The 19,307-nt window shown below is 39.3% G+C and overlaps 1 protein-coding gene across 3 annotated transcripts; it reads left to right on the top strand.

Moving 5' to 3' along the window:
• Positions 1–4,166: 4,166 nt before the first annotated feature.
• On the top strand, positions 4,167–19,193 carry tmem14a (transmembrane protein 14A). Of its 3 annotated transcripts, none has more exons than XM_020510514.2 (5): positions 4,167–4,506; positions 7,895–7,979; positions 9,395–9,496; positions 14,603–14,690; positions 17,661–19,193. In XM_020510514.2, the coding sequence occupies exons 2-5, from the start codon at positions 7,904–7,906 to the stop codon at positions 17,698–17,700; spliced, it is 306 nt and encodes a 101-aa protein (XP_020366103.1). In that variant the 5' UTR covers positions 4,167–4,506; positions 7,895–7,903; the 3' UTR covers positions 17,701–19,193. The 3 variants fall into 3 exon arrangements, with proteins under 3 accessions (XP_020366103.1, XP_020366104.1, XP_048452715.1); XM_020510515.2 differs by lacking the exon at positions 4,167–4,506 and adding an exon at positions 4,556–4,712; XM_048596758.1 differs by lacking the exon at positions 4,167–4,506 and adding an exon at positions 5,269–5,435.
• The last annotated feature ends 114 nt before the right edge of the window (positions 19,194–19,307 follow it).

Raw genomic sequence — 19,307 nt, 5'->3', positions numbered from 1 at the left:
ATCACAGTCATTAGTAATAATGTGAGTGGCTCACAAGAACAGAGTATGTGCTGTAGTCAGGATATTAACTGTTGAAATATCAAAAAAGACGTAATTTGAGTGACGGGAAGAAGCTAAGAGAAAACAACATGTTTGAGTGTCTTAAGGAAGAAAAGGTGAAGGTAGTTAAACAACTAGAAAGGACAGAGGGAGTCAGTGCTTGCTGCAATCCCCAAAATTATATCCTCTATTTATAGTCTCCAATACAGTATGTGGCTTAAAGCCATCAACATCTTTTCTGAGGCAAGAGTACTACCAATTGAAGCAAGGCTGACACTTTGAAGTTCAGAATGGAAAAACTCCAGAATTCGTTAAATGCTTTCTTGAATAAGCATTTTGATAACTATGTGAGCTAGATAATCAAGCATCATCAAACCTAGTGTCTTTTTGCCAATTTAGGTGTCTTTATTTTGCATGTTTCCCAATTTTACGTTCAATGTTCAAAAGAATGGGAAGAATTGAAGTTCAAAAGCACATCTTAAATTGATAGAGAAAAGTGGAGAATGTGCACTGATTTTCTTACACTGAACCGGATTGTGTGTTGGCCATTTTAGCATTGGCAACAAGGATGGCTACCCTGCTACTGCTGGCACAGTGTCATCCTATCACCAGATTATAGCTATTCATGTATGGATGAGGCCACTCGCACAGACCCATACTTAAATGGATTCCTTTCTAGTGTTCTGCATGGAATGCACAGAATTCTGATTTAATCAGAGCTAATTCAGCTACAGATTTGGTGTTTATCGAAGTATATGTGAGGAGGGTGAGATTCACTGTCTATATTTTTATTTGGAGGGAAGATGTGATTTAGCCAAAAAGCACTGTCAACCTAATGCTAGGAAATGAGAAAGGCAGCTGTGAAACCATTAAAGGCAGCACTAATATTTCTCTCTCAAATGCAGTCAAAGCTTGACTGCTTGTGTTCCTAGGGTTACAGTTACATTGTCACTACTGTTGTTTCTGTACTTGTTATTAGCCATGGAATGTGGGCATCATTGGCTCATCCAGCATTTATTGACAACATACACGTTAGGCTGAGGGCTGACTATCTTGGATGACTGCTTAGGTGTTACTTTGAAACAGCACCAATATGCAGTGTAATTATATGGTTTGTACTGTCTTTATTCCATACAATTGCCATTCTGTCATTTAGTAGTGATGTAACTCTTCTAACATGTGCACAGTGACCGAACTACCAAGCCATGGTGTTAACAATAAACACAGCCATTCGAACAACTTGGGTTGTCTTTTGGGAAAAAAAGCATGTTGGACTGAGAAATGCCAACTCAACATGTACATACGATCAAAGAACAAGAGTAGGCCACTCGGTCTGCAAGCCTGCTCCACCATTCAGTAAGATCATGGACGATCTGAGTTAAACCTCAACTCTACATCCCTGCGTATTCCTGATAATCTTTAGTCCACTTGGTGATCAAGAATACATTTGCCTCCGCCTTGAAAAATATTTATAAAATTTCTGCAGCCACTGCTTTTTCAGGAAGCGAATACAAAAAACAAGGAAAATTATAACACAGGAACAGGCCCTTCGGCCCTCCAAGCCTGCGCCAATCCAGATCCTCTATCTAAACCTGTCACCTATTTTCCAAGGATCTGTATCCCTCTGCTCCCTGCCCATTCATGTATCTGTCTAGATACATCTTAAATGATGCTATCGTGCCTGCCTCTACCACCTCCGCTGGCAACGCGTTCCAGGCACCCACCACCCTCTGCATAAAGAACTTTTCATGCATATCTCCCTTAAACTTTTCCCCTCTCACCTTGAAATCGTGACCCCTAGTAATTGAGTCCCCCACTCTGAGAAAAAGCTTCTTGCTATCCACCCTGTCTATACCCCTCATGATTTTATAGACCTCAATCAGGTCCCCCCTCAACCTCCATCTTTCTAATGTAAATAATCCTAATCTACTCAACCTCTCTTCATAGCTAGCACCCTCCATACCAGGCAACATCCTGGTGAACCACCTCTGCACCCTCTCCAAAGCATCCACATCCTTTTGGTGATGTGGCGACCAGAACTGTACGCAGTATTCCAAATATGGTCGAACCAAAGTCCTATACAACTGTAACATGACCTGCCAACTCTTGTATTCAATACCCCGTCCGATGAATGAAAGCATGCCATATGCCTTCTTGACCACTCTATTGACCTGCGTTGCCATCTTCAGGGTACAATGGACCTGAACACCCAGATCTCTCTGTGCATCAATTTTCCCCAGGGCTTTTCCATTTATCGTATAGTTCACACTTGAATTGGATCTTCCAAAATGCATCACCTCGCATTTGCCTGGAATGAACTCCATCTGCCATTTCTCCATCCAACTCTCCAATCTATCTATATTCTGCTGCATTCTCCGACAGTCCCCTTCACTATCTGCTACTCCACCAATCTTAGTGTCATCTGCAAACTTGCTAATCAGACCATCTATACCTTCCTCCAGATCACTTATTAATACCAGAGACTCAACCCTCAGAGAAAAAAAATCCTGATCTCTGTCTTAAATCCCTGTCGTTTTTGGCCCCTTATTTATAAACTGTAAATACTAGCTCTAGATTATCTCACAAGAGGAAACATCCTTTTAGTATCCATCCAGAGATACATTTCAAAAACTACTTTAAAAAGAAAGTTACAGAAAGTCCTCTGCATTCACTTGATGCTATCCTTTTGAACGAATATCTCTCCATGAGATGTAAACTCTGGGATGTTATTATTTATGGTAAGTTTGGGATTCTGGTTTTTAAGTTAGTAATTGGTGAGTTTTCTGTGTCTGAAGTTAATTATTAACTTGTATTACTGCTACCATAGCTACAGTAATACAAGTTAATAATTAACTTCAGACACAGAAAACTCACCAATTACTAACTTAAAAACCAGAATCCCAAACTTAGCACAAATAGTAATAACATCCCAGAGTTTACATCTCATGGAGAGATATTCGATCAAAAGGATAGCATCAAATGAATGCAGAGGACTTTCTGAAAAGAAAGCTGAATACAGTAGTCAAGCTGAGCGTGGGGCTTTAGTATTGAATGAGTGGGTAACCCTTCACTGAGGTTTGAATATCAGTAAGATCATTGTTGAGATTCTTTCCATTATTCAGAATGAGTGTTACAAATAGGTTTTGTTTAATATAGTATTAAAATAACTTGTATAATAAACTTATATATTGCTTTGTTGTAAGTACATTGGAAGACCGTTGTGAATATATTCAGTGACTGACTTCCATGGTGAACAGAAAGAAAAAATAAAACTTATGGTCTATCTTGCCAGGCCTCATACTAAGATCTGACTTGTGCAGTATTATTTGTCAGCTGGAATTATGACAATATTGGCTTGGTTCAATGTAGGAGGGAACATAATGTTTGAATTAGGGTGACAGTACACATATATGAATGGGTGGAGTATGGGCATTAAGATTGGCGAATCGCAAGGTACAGATGGCCAGATGGAATTATAATGCTGAGGTGGTAACAGAGACCTTGGTCAGGAAAGGCTCGGCTGGGTATTAAATATTCTTGAATAACATCCTGAATGTTTGGGAAAGTGGGAGGAGTGCAATATTGATTGAGGACAGCTTTGCAGTGCTGGCGAGAGAGAATGTCTTACTGAGGTTCAGAACACAATCTCTTTGGCAGAGCCAGGGAACAAGAAAAAGTTGTAATGACATTGCTTAAATGGTCTGTGTGATTAACTATTAGAAATGTAGAAAAATCAGTTTGCAAAGAAATTAGAGAGAAATGCCAGAATTGTTGCATATATCATGGGTAACAAATTATCTGTGTACAGACTGGGTATTAATATAAAGTGCAGAGAGGGACAAGAGTTCCTGCAGTGGGTTGAGGAGAATAGGATTACACAGTGTGGAGCTGGAGGAACGCAGCAGGCCAGGCAGCATCAGAGGAGATGCTGCCTAGCCTACTGTGTTTCTCCAGCTCCACACTGTTATCTTTGACTCCAGCATCGGCAGTTCTTACTATCTCTGGTTGAGGAGAATGTTTTTATTTGGCCTCATTCCCATCCGAAAACCACGCTCCAATACGTACCCCATTGTGGACCCAGTTGCAATATCACACTAACACAAACAAAAATAGAAATTGCTGGAAAAGCTCAGCAGGTCTGGCAGCATCTGTGGAGAGAATTAGAGTTAACGTTTCGGGTCGTCTGACCCCCTTCTCATCCTCAGAACTGCTAATCTCAACCCAGCGCTCATACCCTCAGCCCTCGGATCCCCCCGCAACCCAGATCTTTTTCCCTCTGATCCTAGCCCAGCCGTCTTTCCTTCCCTAGAGTCACCTTATAAGAAAATGTCAGCTTTTCCTCGCCATTCGTTTTATATCTGCCCTCTGGTGGCAGATGATAAAGGAGGATGAAGGCGGAAGTATAATTTTAAAACACGAATTAACTTCAACACGAGAGAAAAAAATTCGGTGATACCAAAAACAAAGGTAAATGGAAGCATAACCAAAGTAAATCGACAATGGGTGTGAAAGTATCTTTTTCGAAGTCAATATGGCGTCGAACATGCGCTGATATTCGGAAATGTTTATGTAATTGACAAAATAAATACACAATTCTGTCTTTCGGTAAAAGCGGCTGCAGCGGACTGGAATCTAACAGTTCAGCAAGACAGGACAGGACAGGACAAACAAAGGTTGGCCTTCTTGGAGAAGCAAAGATTTTCAAGTTTTAATCACTTGTCGTATTTGACAGAAACATTTGTAGCCGAGAGAGAAATGCATGGGCTCCACTTCTGGCCCAGTTGTATTGTGCAGTCAGTACAGATTTTACAGGGTATTGCATAGGCTGATGAGTCTGCAATTTTGTTTTTATGAAAAGGAAATGGTTTTTTAACCGTTAGAAATTGCATCTCGGCATGTTTTATCAATTGAGCGAACTTGCCAGCTTGTAAAAGGTGAGGAAATTACAACAGAGACTGCGAACTGTTCCCTCTGCATTGGATTTAAATCTGTCCAATTCAGCCTCCTTTCACCAGCTTTGCTGCTTTTATTTTGGGAGAAATACAACTCCATGCCAAATTACGTTTTGTTTTCCCTCTCCTCATGTTGAATGATATCTATCGTCAGTGCTTAAATCTGGTTGATTGCAGAAATACCATGTTTCGGCACCGAGCCTCAGAAACCCGTGAAAACTGCGGTTATCCCAACCCCCGTGAAGTGCCTTTTTATTTTGTGCGCTGTGTTTTCAGACTGAGCCTGCCCTTGTATCTCCATATTGTACTGCAGAGTTCGTTTGTAACAATTTTGAACTGAAAACTGTTTAGCTGATTTGGAAATAGTATCTGAGGCTAGCCTGAGAGAGAAGGATGTTTTCTGACTTGCCTAGCTGTTGAGTTCTGTGGTGTATTTAAATAAAGGTAGGTGGGGTATGGAATATGGTGCTCATGGTCACTGATTTTTGTTTTGGATTGACTTTGGTGCTTCAGAGGACGTTTCCAGTTACTCTTCTCATAAGGTTACTCAGTTACAATACATTGGGAATACCTAATTACGTAATGCTTAATTGCGTCGTTACTGTTTGGGACATATTTGAGAGCAGTCAGACTTCCTGATTCGTGTGCTTCTGAGCATCCCCTCGTGGCTTGTGCTGTTGTGGGATGTAGATAGTGCTTGGGTTTTGTGCTGAATGCTCCCTGCCCTTTCATGCTGGTGTCCCAACAAACCAAAGCAGGGAATACTAGCAGGAGGCAGGATGAACTAGTTCAGCCCCTTAAAGGGCAACAATTGTGCTGCCACAAAATGTTTTTTGAGTACAGTGGAATCATTTGTTTTTCCAATTAATCTGAGTTCTCTAGTTCTGTGGGATGCATGCATATTTGCCCTTTTAATTAATCAATGTTTTGAGGTGTGATAATACCATTATATGTTCTGAGCTGGATATGCGATTTTCATACGTGCACTTCTTGAATCCCTTCCAAGGCAGACTGAGCAAACAGTTGATGACATGGAATCAACTATAAAACAATTGTATGAGGTCTTGTGTCACAGTGGTAGTATCCCTACCTCTTGTCCTTTTGCCTTGTAACAGGTCTGACCAGGTTGATTTTGCTTTTGCTTTTTTGTAAAACCAGCATGACCAGAGTCTGAGTTTATACAGCTCCAAAGATGTGTAATAACATCCCTAGATATGGTTATTTGAGGAAGATATTGTTTGGGAGTGGTCTTGACAAAAAGTTATCAAGTGCCATTTAAAGTTTCCAACTGTAGCATTAGTTTGGAGCATTTGAGAAATAATAAAGTGCAATAAAATAGGTGGAAAGTTGCAATGAAGTAAGAAATTCATAAATGAATATGGATAACTAAAATGAATGAGCTAAAATTTGGCAGATGGGGTTTTATGTGGATAAGTGTGAAGTTATCCATTTTGATCAGAAGAATAAAAAAAATTAATATCAAAATGGAGAGAAACTTCAAAATGCTTCAATACAGAGGGACCTGGGTGTCCTTATGCATGAGTTGCAGACAGCTAGAATACACATATAACAGGTAATAAGGTGGGTGAATGGAATTTTGGCATTTATTGCTATAAGAATGCTTTATAAAAACTGGGAAGTGTTTTTGCCATTGTGCAAGGCATTGGTTAGATTGCATCTTAAGTACTGCATAGAGTTTTGGTTCTATTACAAAAAGAAGGATATTATGGCAATGAAGGTAGCTCATACTATTCACTAGATTCATTCCAGAGATGAAAGTCTTGTCCAATGAGGAGAAATTGAGCAATTTAAGCCTATCCTCGCAAGAGGTTCGAAGGATAAGAGATCTAATTTGAGGTATATATGATGCTAAAGGAGACTGACAAAGTAAATGTAGAGGTGATGTTTCCCCTTGTGGGCAATATAGAGTGTGCAGTCATAGTTTTAGGCCAAGAGATGGCAGATTTAAAACAGAGATGAGGAGGAATTACTTCTGTCACAGGGTCGTGAATCTGTGGAATTCAGTACCCCAGAGTGTGGTGGATAACAGGATGCTGAAAATTTTTAAGGAAGATACGAACAGATTTTTAAATAATAATGGGTTAAAGGATTGTAGGGAGCAGGCAGGAAAGTGTAGTTGAGGTCAAGATGAGATCATCCATAATCATATTAAATGGTAGAGCAAGCTCAAGGGGCTGAATTGCCTACTCCTGCTCCTAGTTCTTATGTTCTAAAGTTTAATCCCTAAATATTGTTACAAGGAACCCAGGAGAAAAGATTTCTTCTTATATTTTTGTTGATTCTGTCTTTTCTAATAACTATAAGAGTATAGAAGGTGTGAATATCCGTTGTTTGATTGGGCAAGACTGTAGCAAACAGAAGGTCGTGTAATTAATCTCCACGAATATGGCCAACCAGATATGCCAGTCCAGCTCAGAGAGCAACTTGTTCGGTGTTGTTATGGTTAGTTGCTGTATGACCACAGAAAATTGCAATATCAGGATAGTTAGCTACTTTTGCTAGTTGAAGTAGTAGGAATATGCCATCCTTCAGTGTGAAGGAAGTCTGATATCTTCTTTGATTCCCAGCACAGATGTCCTTGCATTGTTGAAAGGTGAAATATTAAACATTCCTGGTACTTTCCCACAGGCAAAGAAGGGAACTTACCCCAGGTCATGTTTGTACATTTCCAGTGACCGACTGAGTGAATGACACTGCCTGAGGCTTGGGAACAGGCCACCCAGCTGCCCTCTTGGGGAGCCCTAAATAGAAAAGGATGTAAAAACAGAGAGTCGTTGTTCTCGACTGCACTTAATCTTTTGTTTGTGTTCCTCTTTTAAGAGAAAAGCTGGTATCAAGTATAAGATTTTTCTTTCTGTTCTCTCTCCCCACACCCCTGCCAGAATTCAAGAATGCCAATCGATTGGATAAGCTATTCCTATGCTGCTATTGTGATGGTGGGTGGCATTCTGGGATATACTTGGAAAGGTAATGTACTTTTATGGATACTATTAACAATTTATTGTGTTTGGTACTTCCCAAAAAGAGTACAAATAAACAAGGCCACTTAATTATAGTTCAACTGTCCCTCCAAAAAAAACTACCAATTCTGACCATCTCTTGATTTTTCAAGGATTGTAGGTTTTGCTCCTGATGAATAGACATAGAGCAATTCGATGCTTCGAGTTCATTTCACCATTCAATAAGGTCCTGGCTGATCTCATCGTAGTCATGAGCACATTTCCCTGACTGATCCTAATATCTTTTGACTCCCTTGTCTATCAAATATTCAAGGCTGAGTAAGATAGATAAGTTTAATAAGACAGCTCCCACTTTTGGAGGAAAGAAGTTCACAGACTAATAAATCTCGGAGAGGAAAAAAAATCCTCGTCTCTGTCTTAAAAGACCTGTTATTCTTAAACTGTATCTCCTAGATCATGTTTCACTCCCACTGCCCAACCTAGTAAATTCCCTCAGGATTTTAACTGTTTCAATAAGATTACCTCTCATTCTTCAAAAATCCAGGTGAGTTTTTGTTCATTCTGTTCAATTTGCCTCAGAGTATAACCCCCTCATCTCAGGCTTAGTCAAATGCATTTATTACTTTGAGTACTCTTGGTGTGAAGAATTTTCTTCTGTCCTAATATGCCCTGGATTAGTTTGATTTTATCACATCTTGTTCTTCTGCTGTGGCTCTGTTTGAAGTAATATTCTGGAGTTGTTTTATCTATCCCATTTGTATCTTCAGTACCTTGGATTTCCCATCAATAATCTTAAATGGTAAAAAGCCCTAGTTTCTCTAGTCTTTGCATTTTTTAACTTGTCCCATGTTACTTTGGACTGGGCAAATGTGCTGTGTGCACCTTTGTTTTGCCTGAGAAAAGCAATGGTGTGAATCTTGAAACTGCTATTGTCAGCTATTGTTACAAGTTCAGGAATTTCTCATCAATTGATATTTACTGCTGTGTCGGAGTAACTTCTGTTTGATGCACCAATTTCCAGACAAACCTGAACATTTTCAGGCTTGCCTTTACTTAGAAGTCTTTAAAGCCAGGAATTTAAAAAAAGTTTTGTTTCTCTTTAGGCTGCCTCTACACTCGTATGCCAGAGGCAGAAGTTCCTGTTTAAGCCGCCAAACCATTTTGTCTTATTTCATTTTAAATATATTCCACTTAATTTGTAAATTTTATCATAAATTTAATTCTGATTATTTCAGAAACACTGAATGCAGTGTAACTTTGAGCATTGAGTAATCTGAGTTTCACCACAGTAAGATCTGTACTTCTGATTAGAGTAACAATGAGGTATCATGGCAGCATTTACTGATCTATAGAAGATACATGGAATCAGCGGCTTTGAGGAAAAGAAAGTGAAATAACTCATTTATTTGTTTTTTTAACTAGGGAGTGTGATGTCTTTGATGTCTGGACTGCTTTTTGGATCTCTAGCAGGATACGGTGCTTATCAAGTTTCAAATGACCCACGAAATGTTAAGATCTCATTGTGTGAGTTCCTGAGTTTTCTATTCTCAAAGAAGTAAAGTTACGTTTTGCAATGCAACATTTGGATTGAGCTGCCAAAGGAAGTGGTAGAAGCTGGTTCAATTATAACTTTTAAAAGTCATCTGGATGGGAACATGAATAGCAAGGGTTTAGAGGGATACTGGCTAAATGCTGGCAAATGGGGCTAAATTAATTTAGAATATCTGGTCAGCATGGACAAGTTCGACTGAAGGCTCTGTTTCCATACTGTATAGCTCTATGACTCTATTAACTACTGCATGAGGCACACTCACTGCACATTCAAGCCCTGCCTTTGAAAAGCAATATTTTTAAATCAGAGAGCATTCCTTATGATCTGATTTTGATCAGATCCAGCGGGACAAGATACAACATTATTAAAATGGCGATACAGTAGCCAAAGTACAGGACATTGGTTGGGCCATTTTTGGAATACAGTGTGCAGTTCTGGTCTCCCTCCTACAGGAAGAATGTTGTGAAAGTAGAAAGGGTTTAGAAAAGATTTACAAGGGTATTGCCAGGGTTAGAGGGTTTGAGCTATAGAGAAAGGCTGAATAGGCTGGGGCTATTTTCCATGGAGTGTTGGAGGCTGAGGGGTGACCTTATAGAGGTTTATAAAATCATGAGGGACATGGATAGGGTGAATAGACAAAGTCATTTCCCTGGGTTGGGATAGTCCAAAACTAGAGGGCATAATTTTAAGGTGAGAGGGGAAAGATATAAAAGGGACTTAAGGGGCAACTTTTTCACTCAGAGGGTGGTGCATGTATGGAATGAGCTGCCAGTGGAGGCTGGTACAATTACAACATTTAAAAGGCATCTGAATGAGTATATGAATAGGAAGGGTTTAGATGGATGTGGGCCAAATGCTGGCAAATGAGACTAAATTTATACAGGATATCTGTTCGGCATGGACAAGTTGGACCAAAGAGTTTTCTTTTCCATGTTGTATGACTGTAAGTGCGTGGATCCTTCACCATAGGCTGAGAGACAAGAACAGGTGGGAAGGCCAGACTAAGAGCAGAGCATCAAGGGACAACAAAAACAGGGTCAAAGGAGATGCAGCAAAAATGGGTACACCACTCCTGATTCCAGTTTAGTTTAGTTCCAGGGCAGTGTGGTTACATAATATCAGACACTGATATTATGTTCAAGTTCATCAGCAGGAGCAACAAAAAATGTAATTATATCTTTAAATCAAAGTGACTTAGTGACACCATTGTTCTTTTTAGGAAATTATTTAGGTCTTCTTAATTTTATGGTGGTTGTTACTATAGAAATGAGCACAAAATATTTAACTTTTTGCATCCATCATCTAACAGTTAATTATATCTGAGACCTTTCATGTTCTAAAATGTTTTTTTAAAAAGGAAGAAACATGGACCCAAAATGGCTGCAGTGGTTATCTGCCCACAGATTGAGGCAAACTGCACGAGACCCATGTTGAATTAATCAATCCATTTTCAATGAAATTACCATTTTTAAAATCTAAATTAATTGAAACCAGGTAACTGAACTGGTGTCAAGAAATTTGCATCTCCTGCGTAATTCATACATGGTTTGATAGTTCTAATATTGAGAGATAAAAGACCCGTCTGACAATTAGCCAGTTTGAAAGATAATAGAGCTAGACTCAGGAATACACACTGGTGCATATTTCAGCAACAGCCTTTCACAAGCAGAGAAGCAAGAAGGAAAAATTAATTTGCAACAAAGATGTGGCATCAAGAAGCAAAACAAGAGCCAATGGGAAAACTGGTTGGAGTCATACCTGATGTAATAGAAGATGGTTGTGGCTAGCGGAGGTCAGTCATCCCAGCTCCAGGATATTTTTGCAGGAGTTCCTCAGGGTAGCCTCCTTGTCCCAACTATCTTCATTTTCATCAATGACCAACTTCTGTCCATCATAAGGTCAGAATTGGTGATATGCAATCATCAGCGAACAATATTCAGCACCATTTGTGACTTTTTAGATACTGAAGCAGTCCATGCCCAAATGCAGCAAGATCTAGACGATATCCAGGATTGTGCTGACAAGTAACAAGTAACAGGCACACCACACAAGTGACAAGCAATCTAACCATTTCCCCTTGATATTCAATGGTGTTACCATCACTGAATCCTGCCCTGTCAACATCCTATGGATTACCATTGACCAGAAACTGAACTGATCTAGCCATGTAAATACAGTGGCTCCAAGAATAGGTCAGAGTCTGGGAATCCAGCAATGGGAAACTCACCTCTTCATTCTCCAAAACCTGTCCACTATCTAGATTTTTATTGAATTCAAATTCCACCATCTGCCATGGTGGGATTCAAACCTGGGTCCCCAGGACACTACCTGAGTCTCTGGATTAACATTCCAGTGATAATACCACTAGGCTATCACCTCCCCACATTGGCACCACATCCACAAGCATCCACTCCCTCCACCAATGAAGCTTAGGTACAGCAATGTATACTGTCTACAAGATGCACTGCAGAAATTCACCCAGTATCTTTAGACAGCACCTTCCAAACTCAGGACCGCTATCATTTAGGAGAGGGCCAGCAGATACATGGCAACACCACTGTGTGCAATTTCCCCTCAAAGCCACTCACCATCCAGACTTGGAACTATATCGCCATTGGGTTAAAATCCTGGAACACCCTCCCGAATGGTATTGAGGGGGTACCTATACCAGATTCACAGCAGCAGCTCAAAATGACAGCTCACCACAACCTTCTCAAGGGCAACTAGGGATAAGCAATAAATGCTGGCCTAGCCAGCAATGCCCACATCCCATGAGTAAATTTTTAAAAGATGCATCGTGCTCTGTGTGTCTCTCTCTGCCTATTTCCCTCATCATCTTGGAATACAATATGCAATGAGAAAGAAAATTGGGCAAATAATAATTCTTGGACCACAGAGCTATTTGCACATTCCACTACTGCTGACAATACAAATCAATCACTGAGTAACTGTGGTTAAGAATCTAATGCCTCAAGGAATCTAAGGAATGTTTAACTGTGTAAATTTTATTTTCCCTGTCTGTACAAGACACTTCCTTTTAAACATATTTACGTCTCATTTTTAATATTTTTCTCTCAGTACCAGATAATAAAATTTCTCTTCGTTTCACTTAAGATAAGCCATTGTAATTTGCACCCTCATTTTCTGCAAACTATGATTAACTTAAAGTTTAATAGCTGGATACTAAAAACTAATAGAATTGCTTGTTGCAACCATTTTCCTGAATTTTATTGCAGAACATTCAATACCGATACTAGTTATCCACTGACACTTACTACCTTGCCTGAGGGGCCAGCTTTCACATTGCATCAAAGCTGAGCCAAATCCTGGCTTCACTTGACTTCCATAGACTCACGCGTACACAATGAATGGTACAGGAGCAGGAATCCACCTCATAATGTTAAGAATTAGAACAAAATCCTTACCGATGGCTAAGGTAACATCACTTTTCGTGGCACCAAACAGAGATTAAGACAGGCACGTTTCTGTTCTTTGCAGCATTATGACACAACTCATACTGGGTAACACATCTTCCAATTGTGCTTTGAAATTTTTTAAAAATCATTTTGATATACAATCATAGAGTCACAATTTAAGAATAAGGGGCCTCTCATTTAAAGAGGAGAAAAAGAGATCTTTGTTTTCTTAGATTTCTTGAATCTGTGGAACTCTCTTCCCCAGAAAGTGGTGGAGGCAGAGTTACTGAATATTTGGAAGGCAGAGATAAGGAGATTCGTAGCTAACAATAGAGTCAAAGGGTATCAGGTAGTCAGGAAGAGGCTGTAGTCAGGTCAGCAATGATGTTAGTGAACAGAGAAGCAGAAAATGAGAGATCAAATGGCCTACTCCACCTAATTTGAATTTTTTTTAGAGAAAAGCAAACAGGTTTCTGCTGTTTTAATTACCTGCGTGTTCTTGGTATAGAATGGTTGTTCATATTTTCACAAAGCCAAATTTAAAAATAGTGAGTGAGATCTAAGCGTTGTTGCAGTTTCCCTATTGTTTCTTGCCCAACTTTCTAGCCTCTTAAAAAGCTTCTTATCTGTGAATAAAGGAAATAAAATATAAATTTGATTTTTATTTCACATGTCTACGTGCAGTGCCCATTAGGGCCAGTAATTTACTGAGAGTAAAGCATGATTATAGCCAACATTAATCCAGTTATTTCTGCAACATTTAAGTAGCTCGCACAACTTGGAGCTCCTTAGATTTATGAGCCCTGGGAAGTAATTTGCAGTGATCAACATTTGAGGCTTTACTTCAAGTAAAGCAATTTGTCTTGGTTTTGTTAATGAAACAATTCATTTCAATAAGTTGGCCAATAAAAAATTGAATTGTTTAATGTTTATCAACTTTATTTCTTTTCGAGAGGCAAAAGAAATCAGTTTGTCTGGGTTAATCAAACTGTTGTCATCAAACTGCCTCTGGTCATTATTCCTTATGTACTGGTGTAATGATTTCAGTTCTTCACACTGTGTCACATTGAGTAAGTTTTTTGTTTTATGTTTGGCTCTGAGGAAATCAAAGGATAGGGTCCCTTTCAACTTTGGCATTTTTGCATCTGTCCTGATGAGTTCAGGTCAAAAATCTTCAATAGCATTGTCTTTCTCAGTAATACTCGTATACAATATATCTTTGTTCTTCAGGTAGATTTGTCAATTCATTTATTCAGGTAGATTAATCAGTTCATTTGCACTGAGGCTTTGAAATGGAAATGCATTGCAATGTTGTGAAGTAAGCCAGAACTGGCCAAAAGAAATCAAATAACACATGTCTTAGTGAGTGGTGTACAAAACAATTGCAGCATTCCTACTTTCAGTCAATTGAGAGGAAGGTTTTATCGTACTTCTACAAGATGGTGTTACACAGAAATTATGGAATTAAACAATGAAAATTGCAACTCTGAAGTAAATATGTTAACAGTGTTTCTGACAAGTGGTGCTTCCAGAGTTTCCTGTTATGGCAAGAAGATTTCTAATTGTCCAGATATAATTATTACTAATTTTATATAGAGCTTTTGATGCACAAATTAATTGCTGCTTCAATTTGCCTAAATATTCTTTTCCCTTCGATAACAGTAACTGCAGGAATTTTGACCACAGTAATGGGAGTGCGCTATAAAAGGTCTGGAAAGGTAATACCTGCTGGTCTCATCGCTGGCATCAGGTAATATTTCTAACCTTCATCGTCCAGACTTTGACTTATGTTCAGTGAACCAACTGAAACTTTATTTGTAGCAGACCACCAAATTTTCCGCTGACACAGATGTAGCGGATGTAGCAAACAATGTCTCACCTCTCTGTGTTCGAATGCTGGAAATCAAGCCCCAGTATTCCTGGAGTCGTCACAAAAGTTAAGAGATTTTTAAAAGTATCCAAAATTCCCCAATTTACCTGTCTTTTAGGTTCGAGTTTACTGAAAACACTGACCAGGTTTCTATACCAAACAAAATCTACCATTTACTACTAACAAATAGACTGTTGAGGCTGTTATGGCACAATAATTGTGTCCGTCCGTCCAGGTCAGAGAACCGAGGTTCAAATCCTACCCGCTTCAGAGATGTGTCATAAAATGCCTGAGCAGGTTGATCTAAAAAAAAATATCTATTAGTAGTGAATGGGCTCTTGCATTGCAATAGTGTAATGTAAAGAGATGGAGCAATTCCTAAAATTTGTGCAAGAGAATTTTTCTTTAAATAAGATAAAAGGTTACCTACAGCAAGAGCTTACTTTATGAACTGTCAGCATATAACTCTACCAACTAAAATTGTCATTCCTTTATAAACTCCCTCTTGCACAGACGAATTGGCAGAATAAAAAGCATGTTACGGACAAAGGGAAAACTGGTAAAGCAGTTCAGTGGTTCCTCTTCACAATGGTTGCTGAGATGGTTCTTGTGCTGGTCAGAACACTGCTTCTCGGTCGTCCTTGTCCAGATGGCTTCCACAGGTTTGCAAGAGGCACAGGGTGGCTAGTTCACTTATAAAAGCTCTCTGACTAACCAATTAGATCAGAGCTTACAGCAACTGCTGAAGGAAAGATAGGCCGGAAGTGGCTTTTACTGCAGAGAATATAGAGAGTGAGAGAGAGCTCCTAAACTGTTGGTGCCCCAAAGGCTTCTGTGTATCTTGTTCACAGCCCCAAGCTGTTCACCTGTCTGAGAACCAATCACGTGGTTGTTGGCAGGCAGAAGAATTTTGTCATTGGTGATCATGAGTCCACAAACAGATCTGCTACTTGTTGTAAACCAAAGCTCCTTATGCACAAAACCTTTCTGCTGCAGTTTGTCCACAACCACTGCTGTAACCCACAGGGGTACAAACAGTGACACATTGAGTATCAAGTTATTTGCTTTCAAACCATGCAGCAATTCTTGCAATCTCTGGATTTAAAACAGTTCTTACCCTATTTCAGTCCACAATTTTAAAAAAAACCCATAAAAATATGAAGACACTGTTTGGACCATAAGACCACAAGATGTAAGAGCAGAATTAGGCTATTCGGCTCATCGAGTCTGTTCACTGTTTGATTATGGCTGACATGTTTTGCAACCCCATTCTCCTCTTCTCCCCATAACCCCTCACTAATCAATAAACTATTTATTTATTTCTGCCTAAAAGACATTTAGTAACTTGGCTTCCACAGCCTTCTGAGGCAGTGAGATCCACAGATTCTGATTGAAGAAAATCTTCGTTTCAATTCTTAATGGTCATCCCTTCATTCTGAGGCTGTGCCCTCGATCTCTTCTGCTAGGGGAAAGATCTTCATGTCCACTCTATCCAGGCCTTTGTTTTCTCTAAGTTTCAATGAGATCTCCCCTCATCCTTCTGAACTCTGAGAACAGACCCAGAGTTTCAACCACTTCTCATATGACAAGCCCTTCATTCCCAGGATCATTCTTGGAAACCTCCTCTGGACCCTCTCCGAGACCAGCACATCCTTCCTTAGATACGGCGCCCAAAACTGGTTAAAATATTCCAGACGCGGTCTGAGCAAAGCCTTATACAATCTCAGCAGTGCATCACTGCTGTTGTATTCTAGCCCTGCCTGTACCTCCACCTATCTTTGGGTCATCTGTAAACTTACAAGTAATGCACTCAGTTCCTTCTTCCAGATCATTAATGTATAACGTGAATAGTTGTGGTCCCAACACTGACCCCTGCAGAACGCCAGTGGTCACCCGATGCCATCCAGGAAAAGACCCCTTTATCCACACTCTGCCTTCTGTAAGTCAGCAAATCCCCTATCCGTGCCAGTAACTTGCCCCTAACACCATAGGCTGTTAACTTATTTAGCATCCTCCTGTGCAGCACCTGGTCAAAGGCCTTCGGGAAATCCAAATTGATCATGTCCACTGGCTCTCCTTTGTCTAACTTGCTCGTTACATCAAAGAATTTTGACAGATATATCAGGCATGACCTCCCCTTAATGAAGCCGTGCTGACTGAGCCCTATTTTACCATGCACTTCTAAGCCCTCCACAATTTCATTCTCAATAATGGACTCTTAAAATTTTACCAACGACCGAGGTCAGGCTAACTGGTCTATAATTTCTCATCTTCTGCCTCCTTGCCTTCATAAATAAGGGTGTTACATTAGCGTTTTCCACTCCTGTGGGATCTTCTCTGTCTCCAGTGATTCCTGAATGATTACGATCCATGCATCTACAATCACAACTATCTCCTTCAGAACACTGGGGTATGGTCCGTCTGGTCCATTTTTACAGCAAAAAGGAGAAGTGTTCATAAAAGATAAAACTAACTTCAGGATGGCATAGGCTAGGGAACGGTCACACAGTTGGCAGATGTAAATTCGATGTAGAGAAGTGTTTGGTCATGCACTTTAAAGGAACAGAAAGGCAGGGGAGTGTAATTCACAGAGCAAATGCTGACACTTGAAAGAAGTGACACTGCAGGATACAAATAGTTAATTTCTTGAAATCTCTCAGCAGAGATCTGGTGCTTGGGAATTGTTGATCCTGATGTGGCGTAACCCTGTTCTGACCCTGAGAGTGGAGGAATGGTAGAAGCCTTTGGGAATAAAAAAGTGTACTTTATATTTATTGTTCCTTATTACCATGTTATCTAAGTTTGTGTGCTGTAAAATCTCTCTCAAAATTATTTTCTTCTTCCTTGCAGCCTTTTTATGGTTCTACGATTGGTATTTATGATGCTATAAATCTACAATCAACTCACTACAATGTAATATATAAACACTACGGTAATCTTTTAGATGGTAATTATTCTGCAAAATGATTCAAGAAAAGTCAAACTTGTTATAAAGTAACACTCTAATCATAGGGGTCTATATTGTAGCAATAATTGTTCTTTGTGTTTACAATGTATTACTTTGTGTGCTACTGAATCCAAAAATGTAACTTAGATTGGCATGAATTTCGTCAAAACTCTGTTTCAGATGGTATTATTGATGAAGTAATTCTTAGACCTCCGATGTTTACGTACAGATGTAATGGGCACGTGATATGTTTTGTCTTTTTTAGAAATTTTGAATCCATGTAATATATTCCATAACTAAACCTTGCTGAACTTGATGGTTCTTCTGAGACTTTTGATTTGAAAACACACCTCTGTACCCACTTGTTTGTTCTACACACAGTGAGATAAAGTTTAAGGTGAATCTTTGGAGGATTTATAACCATATGCCATCTGGTCAATAATCCATCAGTGGCCTACAGACAGAGTTATGTTTTTCCACTGAAGACCACATGTGCCTGATAAGTGTTCTGTCCACTGAGAAGTGAAGTATCTTGGACACTGTTAGCAAATATAAGATAAACTGGTGAAGCAAAGAGTGGAGCTTTTATCTAGGCAACAGATCTTGTCAAGAACAATAATTACATCATGACTGATTATTAAGGACAAGATTCATTTTAAAATGGAGAATGAGTGCAACAGTCTTTTTAGAAGTCATTACTAAAAGCATTCCCAATCTCAAGTTACATCTCAAAATTCTTGACTATTTTGAAATTAGTTAGGTAAAAATATGGTTTAGGTAAATGCATCTGGCTTCATCTTTTGAGACTTGGTCAGACCCTGCTTCTGTAGTTCTCTTTCTGTCGGAGTTCACACATGCAGTGACTTAACATTGTTGTTGTACAATCTGTATTTCAAGGATCTGCTAGAAGTAAGGAGGCAAGACAATTCCACTTAAGCTGACCAGCAAGATTGTATTTACTTCTGACAGTGCCTTAACAAATGCCCAGGAAAAGCAGTGCAGTTGATATTATGTATGTTCATGAAGAAAGTTTAGGACTCCAGTTATTGATGAAAACATGTGCTTGGAAATAAACTTGATCACAATATCCAACCACCACAAGAGATATATGAGAATTCAATAAACTAATTTCTTTATTGCATGACTTAGTGATGAGCTCTAGTTTAGGGTTTGGTATATTAGCTGTGGCAGTCAGAATGCAATTGAATTATAATGCCATAACCCAAGATGAGATTTGGTGATGGTCTCCAAATTCCGTGTTTATCTTGATATAACTTATAGGTGCCTCTAGTAAGTCTAATTGACTAAATTTTCCTTCCAATGCAATTGATATTATGTTCCTAGAAAGTTAAAGCTTTATAGCAATGCTAAAACTATCATTGTCTTTGTAAGAAGTAAGTCTGTATTTCTTCAATAAAAATATACTTTGCTCTTTCCTACCTGGACTGTTTTACTTGATTAATGGACCAATTGTAGTAAGCTGACAAACAGCTAAGTTTGTCCTCAACCACAATTTCTACCTGTCTGAGTTACCTGCCTTAATTCTTGCT

Source organism: Rhincodon typus, chromosome 5, assembly GCF_021869965.1.
Source record: "Rhincodon typus isolate 14 chromosome 5, sRhiTyp1.1, whole genome shotgun sequence".
Taxonomy (NCBI): domain Eukaryota; kingdom Metazoa; phylum Chordata; class Chondrichthyes; order Orectolobiformes; family Rhincodontidae; genus Rhincodon; species Rhincodon typus.
Note: the sequence above shows the minus strand (reverse complement) of the source record. Positions and strands in the feature narration are given on the sequence as shown.